General features: G+C 41.0%; 1 protein-coding gene across 1 annotated transcript; it reads left to right on the forward strand.

Annotated features, from left to right (window-relative positions):
- The first annotated feature begins 284 nt into the window (after nucleotides 1-284).
- Nucleotides 285-1687, forward strand: LOC110915522 (protein EXORDIUM-like 5). The gene has a single exon (XM_022160236.2). The coding sequence runs from the start codon at nucleotides 397-399 to the stop codon at nucleotides 1450-1452; it is 1056 nt and encodes a 351-aa protein (XP_022015928.1). The 5' UTR covers nucleotides 285-396; the 3' UTR covers nucleotides 1453-1687.
- Nucleotides 1688-10785: the final 9098 nt, after the last annotated feature.

Raw genomic sequence — 10785 nt, forward strand, 5'->3', positions numbered from 1 at the left:
TTAATTTAAATGGGACAATATGACATTAAGATATGGATGCATGTTACTATATTTACTTTTATATTCAAAGTATAAAGTACAAAAAGTAAAAGAAAAATCAATAAATTATACATGTGACCAACATAATAAACCTCTTAAAGCTGTTTTGAACCTTTGAAAGATACATCATATCATTATGTCACAAAATATCTTGTGAAAAATCATACTGTGTGTTGAGTGTGTGTTTACACACACTACTCAAAAAGATACAAAAAGTGGTCACACCTCCTCACAACTCACAACGCTAATTAAAGCTGTATCCAGCCCATTTCCCTCCCAAAACCTTAACACACTCACTCTATATATCTCTCTCTCAACATCTTCAATTCATCCCCTCTCACCACCACTTCACTCAAAATGTCCATTTTACCCTTCACCCTCTTTTTCCCCATCTTGTGCATTTCCAGTATCCTTTCTGTTATTGGTTCTACACCCAATGCACAAACACTAAACACAAATGATAAACATTACACCTTCATCAACCCAAAGATCACACCCAACACTCTCACCACTTCAAAAAAATTCGAAGGCTCATCCGAGCTAGTCAACCTTCGATACCACATGGGCCCGGTTCTCTCTTCACCAATAAACATTTACATAATCTGGTACGGTAAATGGGCCCCGGCCCAAACACTGTTAATCAAAGACTTCCTTTTATCCATCTCCACCACCAACCACCGTGCAGCACCGCCGCCCTCCGTCGCCGACTGGTGGCAAACCGTCTCTCTCTACACCGACCAAACCAATGCTAACATCTCCCGCCAAATCTTAATAGCCGGAGAATATTCCGACAGGAAATACACCCATGGGACCCACCTCACCCGGTTGACTATTCAAGACGTGATCGCGTCATCCGTACGATCAGCTCCGTTTACTGTAGATCATAAAAACGGGATTTACCTCGTACTAACTTCAGTGGACGTGACCGTAGAGGATTTCTGCCGGGCGGTTTGTGGGTTTCACTATTTTACGTTTCCATCAAAAGTGGGGTACACTTTACCGTACGCGTGGGTGGGTAATTCGGGTAAACAGTGCCCCGAAGTTTGTGCCTACCCGTTTGCGGTACCGGGTTATATGCGGGGTGGCGGGCCGGGTTCGCTTGCCCCGCCCAATGGAGATGTTGGGGTGGACGGGATGATTAGTGTGATCGGGCATGAATTAGCCGAGTTGTCGTCGAACCCGTTGATTAATGCTTGGTACGCGGGGGAAGACCCGACCGCGCCGACGGAGATCGGGGATTTGTGTGAGGGGTTATACGGGTCGGGTGGGGGAGGTGGGTATATTGGGGAAGTGATGAGGGATGGGTCGGGTCGGACTTATAACATGAATGGGAAAAGAGGGAGGAAGTTTTTGGTGCAATGGATATGGAGCCCCGTTTTGAAGGCATGTGCGGGTCCGAATGCTAGAGATTGAGTGGTGGGTTGTACCGTGTGCAAGAAAAGTGGTACATACACATGGGGAGATGTTACATCACATAGGGATGGGGAGATGTTAAATCGTTTGTGTTTCAAAGCCTAAAGTTAAGGGGAAAGGATGGAGTGATGGGAGTTGGGGAGGAATTATTTCTTTCTTAATTTGATTGATAGATTTTATTTATTAGAACCGAATTTTAACCTTTTATATATATATAAAGAAATTTGTTTTTATATATTAGCACTTGTTGTAGCTTTAATTTTGATATTTTTTACCATATTAAGTTCTAAAACTAATATTGATAAGTGTTTAAATTCACGATATATATGTCTTTCACATTTAAATCTCATGTGTCTTGTCCGCTTCAGATGTACTAGATGTTAAACGATGTTGACCTCGAATATTAACAAGTTTTCGCATAGTAGTTGCAGCTAAGAGAAGAATTGTTAAATATATTTGTGTAATAATAATTCATAAGGGTGTAGGGAGTGGGTTCGAAAGGTGAGCACAAAATCTTCTTTGACACATTTTTTTAAAGCACTAGTTACTAGCATATCATCTCTGGATCGGGAAGGGAAGCATGGTGAGATAGAGATGAGATGGTCGGGAGAGATGGTGGACTCGGTATCGACAATGGTGTGACTATGCTTCTGCCATAGTCGGGAATAAACAAATAAGGAAGTGTGGGTGGCGGCATGTAGGAGCATGATTGTAGCTTGGGTACCTAGCGACAAACTCACTTTACTTATGCGGGAGGTGAATCAGAAGAATGATATGGCTTAGGTATCGATCTTCCTTTCAGATGACACCACAACTCTAACAAGTGGAAATTTCTATTTAAACAATCAAATGTTACATTATTATTATTATTATTATTATTATTATTATTATTATTATTATTATTATTATTATTATTATTATTATTATTATTATTATTATTATTATTATTATTATTATTATTATTCATGGTGTTATATTATTATTAATCATATATGGATGAATTAATTTACACTATGAAAATATCTTTCAACATCGATGGACTTTATAACAAGGACAACCCATCTTCTTTTTGAAAGGGCTCAAAAAGTTCTTTAATATCCATATTCATGTAGGGACTCGTCATTAATTAGAGATTTTTAATACATAATTGTACATGAAAAAAAAATATTTTACAAAATCATTTTGTCATTTAGGTCAAGATGATGTGACATGTGTCTTGAGTCAAAGGTAAAGGTATGTGTGTATATGTGTTCACTGTTCACGAATCACGATATACTTGCGCACAATAATTTTATTACTTAGGCTAGGAGGTGTTGTATAAATTCTTTAGATGCTTTATCACGCCACGTCAGATTTATCTATACGCCACATTATATGAGGGGCTTTAAAGTCACTTACTTTAACTTATATGCAATGGTTTAAAGCCCCCTATTAAACAAAACTAAAAAAAAAATCATTGGTTGAAAAAAGGTGGGCATGCACACCCCTTTTTGCTCGTTAACGTGCTGGTGGAAGAGCCATGGCGCCCCCCCCCCCCACCCCCCAATTGTGGTGGTGTGGATGATGGCGCCCTCGGGGCGCTATAGTGGCTGAGGTGACGAGGTGGCGTTAAGCCATACCCCCTGGCCTTATAAATTATGGAATATATGTATAACTAAGAGGGTGTTTGGGATTACGTTTTGAAGTGATTATTTGATTATTGTGTTTGTAAAACATAAATAATCTAAAAAGCGTTTAAATGAAAAAGTGATTATCTGCCTCCAAAATGCAGTTTTGGAGAAGCATGTACCTACATGCTTTTTCAAAACGCAGTTTTGAAAACGCAAAATCTATTTTGAAAACACATAATCTATTTTGAAAACGCAACACCAAACACCCCGTAACTATGCACCGTAAATAACGTGTATGTAATTTATTTATTTATTTAGGGTAAATTACAATTTCCGTGCTTTATGTTTGTATCAGATTACAATGGATAGCTTTTAACTTCAATAATTACAGTCACAGTCCTTTATTTGTAAACTCATTACAATCTAAGTCCTTTGACCTTAACCGATTTAATTTTTGTAGTTAAATCAAATCACGTGAATCACACATGAGGGCAAATTAGTCCTTTCACCTATTTAATACAAAAATTAAAAAATAAAATAATACAACACCTAACTTCTCAATCTTACTCACGTTTTCACTCTCCCTCTCCATCATGTCACGCCCCGCTAAAATTCAGCCCAAGATTTCAACAATCTAGCGCTTTTCGAACAATCTAGAGCTTTTCGGGACCATCTAGTCGCATTTAGCGCTGCCCAGAAGGTTCCGGAACAGCCCGTACTCTTCCACCAACGTAAGGGGCACAAAACACAAAAACTTCCACCAAAGAAGACTCTAGAAACCGCTAGAAAGGGCTAGACAAAACAACCATAAAAATCTGCCATGGAAGGATCTAGATTTTAATAAATATCATGATATTTAGTAGTAAATATCTTAGATATTTAAGCATGATATTTTGTAAGGAGTGTTCTAGATATAGAACACTCTAGATGGTGATCAATGTAGTATAAATAGTGATCATGGGGGCTCATTTGAACTATCCCTAAACACTTGTAAACATCTAGCACACTAGTAATCTCCCTTTGTTAATATAAAGCATTTCTCTTGTATACTTGTGTTCAAGTATTACAAGCAACTTCCTTACGATCCAACGTTCCCTTTAGCAACTTTCATAACCAAAAACCGAACGACACTAAGTCGGCTAGGCTTACTTAGACCGTGTTCTAAGGCCGCACGCGAGTTGAAAGACTAACTCCGTGACAATCAGCTCTCTTTCTCTTCTATCACCACCATAAGAAGCACCGCTTGCCACCACCACCCCTAACCTACCACCACCACGCCTATAACGTACGACCACACATGTAATGTACCACCTCTACTCGTGACACCCAACTGTGACAACCACCACCACTACCAAGATCTGTCACCGCCACCACCCCATCACCTTCACCTCCTCCATCTTTTGACCTGTGACCTAACCACCACCACCACCAGATCTGCCGCCATCACCACCCCATCACCTTCACCCTCTCCATCTCTTGACTTGTGACCTAAGCACCACCATCACCAGATCTGCCGCCATCACCACCTCATCACCTTCACTGTAACACCCCGTGTTTCGAAAGTCAAAGTCAAAGTCAAGATTGAAGTCAAAGGAAGAAAAGATTGCTACTGCGATCTGTCACTCCTTGCTCAATCCCTGTTTTGACTTCTTTGACTCGTAGATAGTCTAATTTATGCTTAACGTTAGTTGTATTATGTCGAGTATCTATTAATAATCGAAGGTTATTCGATGTTTATCGCATAATTGATCGCTTATCGCTTATCGCAATCGTGCTCGCAACTCGAATTATGCATTTTAGTTAATTATATATGTGTGTGTGCCTTTTATGTGTTACATGTGCATGTTTAATTATGTTATGTTGTGGTGATCAATCGAAACCCAATCGCAATCGAATCGCAAATGCTAAACACAAGTAATAAAAGATGATTGTATATTAGATATAGTAGTTGGGATTAAAAGTAATTTGAATAAGAAACTCTATCACATTCGCATCGCTCGCAATCGCAATCAAAACAGCAAAACTCGTCGCACCAAACACTCGAACCAACTAGCCAATCGACCAGGTGACCAACCGATCGACTAGCTGATCGATCGAGCTGCTGCTCGATCGGCCAGCCAATCGATCAGGCTGCCACCCGATCGATCCACTCCTTTCCACTTTGGGTAACCCTATAAATACCCCATGTCACCATCACACTTTCTACTTTTGGAACTCCCTGTCCGACCAGCGCTTCAACCTTGCTTTTTCTCCAATTTCTCTCAATTCCGGTAAGATCTCAACCTAAATCTTGTACATCTTTGATCTACACTTGATTCTACACCTTTCTATCTTTTGAATCTTAGCTTCTAACCGTGAAATCACTAGATTTGAGGTGTTCTAAGATGATGTCATCATGGTGTTCTTGAGAACTTCATGTTTTGGCCTCAATCCACCGAGAACAACTTGAATCTAACCGATTTCCACATAAATAAACAAATATCTTTCAAAGATCTAAACATATTCATGGTGAAGAGGATTGAAAGATGGTTTTCCAACTTTCTTTCAACTCTTTTACACTCAATGCACTCAAAACCGATAGAATCGGAGCTTGCACCGACTTCCTACTCATTCTTGTGGTTATGTTGGTCCAAGATCTGGATTCTATCCACGAGGTTTACCGATTTCGGGTTAAACATGGAACACCATCTCGAACAGTTAACTGACCAGGTTTGGGTGATTCCTGTCCGATCAGGAGTACCAAGTATTGACGAGGTTTCTGTTGCTTTACACGTTATCAAAACATCTCGATAAAACGACAAACTATCAAAATAACCAAGTGTAAGACGAATGGAACAACCAGGACGGAATGCCGTCCGATCGGACTACCATCCGAACGGGTTGTCACCCGATCGATCTACACCTTGGGTCCCACACTTAAACTGTTTACCAACATTGGAAGTCTGAATGTTGAACGAATTGTTGTCCGATCGGACGACCATCCGATCGGATTAGTCGCTCGAACATGTGATAATTAAACTTCAATACTTAAACAATTTTCAACATGTTCAATATCAGCAGGTTGTCACCAAATCGAACTAGAGTCCGATCGAGTAACCAATTGCTGTGAACTCGTTCTCACTAGAATGTCCAACCAATCGGGTTGATTGTCCGATCGAACGTTCGATCGATCGACCGACTTGAAAGGTAGTTGTCACGACCCCCGTGTCCGGTTTGACCCGGTCCAGGAGCCGCGGGACAGAAATCCCGTGGTATTCATTTTCACAGCGGAAGTCTTATCAGGATCGTTTTAAATTTGAAAATGCCCGAGTTTTATTTATTTATAATTCGGGATAAACCCCGTAATTTACAGTAGAGAAATTTCATAATTTCTTTATTTTACAAACATGTTTATTTCTTTATTCGAGCCACTACTTTAAGCTTCGGAGTGCTCCTGAGCACTTGTACTTGATTCAAAGTAGGTCACGTGAAACATGTTGTAAAAATATTTTGTCAGCGGAGAAATACTGAGTGAATCATTCATTTTAACTAAAAAGACACGTTGTTATAATTTACAGTCTTAAGAGAGATTACAATGTTTTTATCAACCAATTACCCCAAATAGGTATTTGTCACTCGACCATATCTGTGACTGTGGTCATACCACTATTGGATCCCGTCGCCCCAATAGTGACGAGCATCACAAATTTTAGGCTCGCCCACCTAAAGTGATAAAAATAGTAATGTGCACAATACCCCACATACCGGCTGTAATTTGGTGACTACATAAACTTAATCCCTGTAATTATAACTTTGGAAAATAATTTGGAGTATTGTAAAACAGTTGATAAAAAGAGAATGACTCACATTGCAAGTTTAGACGGGCAGTACTTAGCCTACCGATAAGCCAAATAACCTAGTTTAACAATAATGCACACAACCAGGTTAGTAACTAATACAGCAGTTACGATAATTCACGAGATACAACCCTCACAAGAAATGACAAAGTGCGATACTTAATATCCAGCGGATTCACAACGAATAACAGAGCATAGCCCAAATATCCTGTTGGAATCACGACGAATAACAAAGTATAAACCCAGATTGAGCAGCACTTAAACACTCGTTGGATAGTTTCAATCGATCGGATATCGAATCATAATAGCGATCGAGTTATTACCCGGTATTGTGGCAGCACCTCGCTACTATATGAAATTTATACTTTTTGACAGAAATTCTTCGTTTATAATTGATTTCGATGACACGGAATGAATGCCCCTGAGCTAGGCTATTTATAGCCTGAAAACAGCCTTCACGCGGCCCGCGTAAGGTTACAAGCAATCCTTACGCGGCCCGCATTGCCGCCTATTCTACGTATAGGATTGTTGGGTCATGGGCTTAGGTCTGCCAGGTGGCCCAAACATGGCCCGTATGTATTTCCGGATAATTTTGTGTTGTCACGGCCCGCGTTAAGTTACATAAATCTTTTACGCGGCCCGCCCGGACTCTTAAAGCTTATCCGGTTTTATTTATAATTTGTAGCGGCCCACGTAAGATTGAGTTATCTCTTACGCGGCCCGCCTTGTGACACCCCGTTGAAACACACTAGCTTGGCAGTGGCTGCCTTAACTTTCGGGACGAAAGTTCTTAAAACTTGGGGATAATGTGACACTCTAGGTTTTTCCGAACGAGCACCTTGTAATATTTTTGTATATATATATGTGTTTAAATGAAAACGTGATCTTTGTGCATGATATGTGTTGTATGTATGTATTATATATATATGTATGTGAGTCGAGACCATGACTCGCAACCACTCGGTTGCGAGTGGGCCACTCGGTCTCGAGTGGGCCGTAACCGGCTTGGGCCGAAAACCCCCTTAGCCTATTTGATACTTGGTATATAATTCCCACTTTCCCCACTTCCCTTCATTTTACACAAACACATACACTTCTATTCTCTCTCACTAGAAAACCCCAAACAACACCCCAATCTCTTCCAACTTTCGGTTCATGCAAGGATCTCGGTCAAGGAATCTCGGACAAGCTCTTCATCATTCGGACACTCTACTTTCTCGGTTCCTTTCCTTTGTTTCGGCTCCTTTTCATAACCGGTTAGTGTTATCTTTATGTGCATAAGATTTATGTGTGTTGAATGAACTAGAAAGTGCTTGTTTAGAGTGTTATGCATGATTTTAGGATAATTTGTGAAGTTTGACTATATGTGTAAACCCTTATGTATGAAAGCTTGATAACATGTTTAAGTGGCTAAAGAATAGTGGTTTAAGAATGATTAGGGCCAACCGAGTTATGCTTAAAGTTCTTGCATGATGATCTTGCTAAAATATGTGATTTTGGCTCATAGAAATGTATGATTATGTTAAGATAAAAACCCTAGAAAACTATGAACTTGTGATGAACTTGTTGAATAAGGTTTGAAGATTTCAAAAAGGGCAAAGTTTGATCTATTTTTATTAATGGTCAGATTAGGAAAAGTGTTAGTGAAACCTTATTGGCTATTACTCGATTTGGGCCTGATTACATAGTACAAATTGGACTGATGTATCTGAATCTGCACGTGAACATGAAAAGGACATCATTACGACTCGCAACCACACAGTTGCGACTCGCAACCACAGCGTGATAACTCGAAACCACAGCGGTTGCGACTCGTAACCATAGCATGACAACTCGAAACCACACGGTTGCGACTCGCAACCACAGCGTGACAACTCGAGACTACGACGGTTGCGACTCGCAACCACAGCGTGACAACTCGAGACTACGACGGTTGCGACTCGCAACCACAGCATGACAAGCCGAGACCTCTTGGTTGCGACTCGAGACCACCTTGTTGCGACTGGGCTGTTCACTTTGGTTATTGGGCCATAATGTGTTTAACTTGGGCTACCTGTTGACTGGACTATGTGTTGCTTTTTGACTGTGTAAATGTTAGGGCCGGCCTAATAACCCACTGTTTACTTGTATGCATGATACGTGGTAGTTATGTGTAGATTATACGTGAATGCTTGTACACCAAACCTGACCTATACCGGTAACCATGTTAGGACGAGGTGACCAACGTGTTTGACAAGTAACCTAATCTGCCGAGCAACCCAAGGTGAGTTCACACACTAAAAGCATGCGTCCCGCGGAGGGACACGAACAAACTACCAACTCTGGGAAAAACACTTTTGACCCATTACTCCGGGGGAAAACAGAATGGGTAATTACTATCTCCGGGGGAGATACGTTTGGATATTATTTATAAATCACAACTAGCCATGCTAAACGAAACTCTATCACTTTAAGTCCCTGCTTACAATACCGATTAATCGCCGGGGGCGAACGGGTTATTAGTTGATAGCGCTATTAGGTTTGACAACCTCACACCGTGACCGGGGGAGATCGGGCGTGAACTAGTAGACCTTGCAACATGGTCAATGACGATAGACATTGACTCGGGGCACGATAATATTTCCGTCAACAGTTTCGGTATCTACAGTTTAGTGAGCTTACAGATGGGGTAGCTCCCCACAACGTGATTATAAATGCTTTATCTAAACAACTTAAGTTTTTGGTAAACTAAAACTGGACAACTAGTGAACTCACTCAGCATTATTGTTGACCCCCTTACTGCATGCTTTGCAGGTAACCCGTGACTGAGGAGCTGCTGCTTGGGGATGTGTAGTGTTCGTCAAAACCCGTGTGTTGGGTTTAATTATCTTGAACTAAGAAACTATCTCTAAAACTACTTTGGTTTATGCTTCCGCTGTTTTGTTAAACTAATCATCGAACTTAAACTGCTATGTTGCTAACTACTTTGGATAGTAAATATTTCTAATATTAAATCAATGCTCAGTATGATTAGTGGCTGGATCCTGGTCAGTCACGCCTCCAAGCGGTGGTGTTCCGCATGTGGATTTTGGGGGTGTGACAGATTGGTATCAGAGCCATTGGTTATAGTGAACTTGGTTTTAAAAAGGGGAAAATCTTTTGGGAAAACCAGACTATAACCTGTGACTCGCGACAACACTACACTCCAAGTGCAAGGCTCAACACATTTGACCTCATAGCTCGGACTAGTGTTTACGTGATTGCTTACCTTATGTTTCCTGTTTTGCTATACGTACTAGTGTGCCTAATTAGATAGATACACCTCTCTCTTCTATCTCATGCTCGCTACATTACGACATCACACTCATACTGTGTTTTCTGATTATGAAGACAATGAGTGGACGTGGAAGAGGAAACATCAACATGACTCAGGCTCAATTCACTAACCTGCTTAACACGGTGGCTGCAGCTTTCGCAGCTCACCCTGGAGGTAAACTCGTTACCCTAGGATGTTTAGATCCTACCGCCACATCGCTTTTTATCCCTAAACCTATACGCTTCGCTTCTCACGAGCAGGTCAGCATGCACCTGCGCAACCACCCGTGTGTACTTTCAAAACTTTCATGGATTGCAAGCCTCTCCCTTTCAATGGCACTGAGGGTGCCATAGGTCTTCTGCATTGGATAGAGAAAATTGAAGCTGTCTTTGCTATCTGTGAGTGTCCCCCTGCGAATTGGGTGAAATTTGCTACTGCTACGCTTGAAGGAAACGCGCTTTCCTGGTGGAAGGCGCAAATTCAGATGTTTGGATTGGAAACTGCTAATGCTACTGCGTGGGAGGATTTCAAGGACATGATTAAGGAGGAGTACTGTCACCGGGATGACATCCACAAGCTTGAGAACGAGTAC

This window comes from Helianthus annuus, chromosome 16 (genome assembly GCF_002127325.2).
Source record: "Helianthus annuus cultivar XRQ/B chromosome 16, HanXRQr2.0-SUNRISE, whole genome shotgun sequence".
In the NCBI taxonomy this organism is placed as follows: Eukaryota; Viridiplantae; Streptophyta; class Magnoliopsida; order Asterales; family Asteraceae; genus Helianthus; species Helianthus annuus.

Coding starts and splice junctions, on each gene's coding strand:
- LOC110915522 (XM_022160236.2), top strand. CDS start 397: ATGTCCATTTTACCCTTCACCCTCTTTTTCCCCATCTTGTGCATTTCC.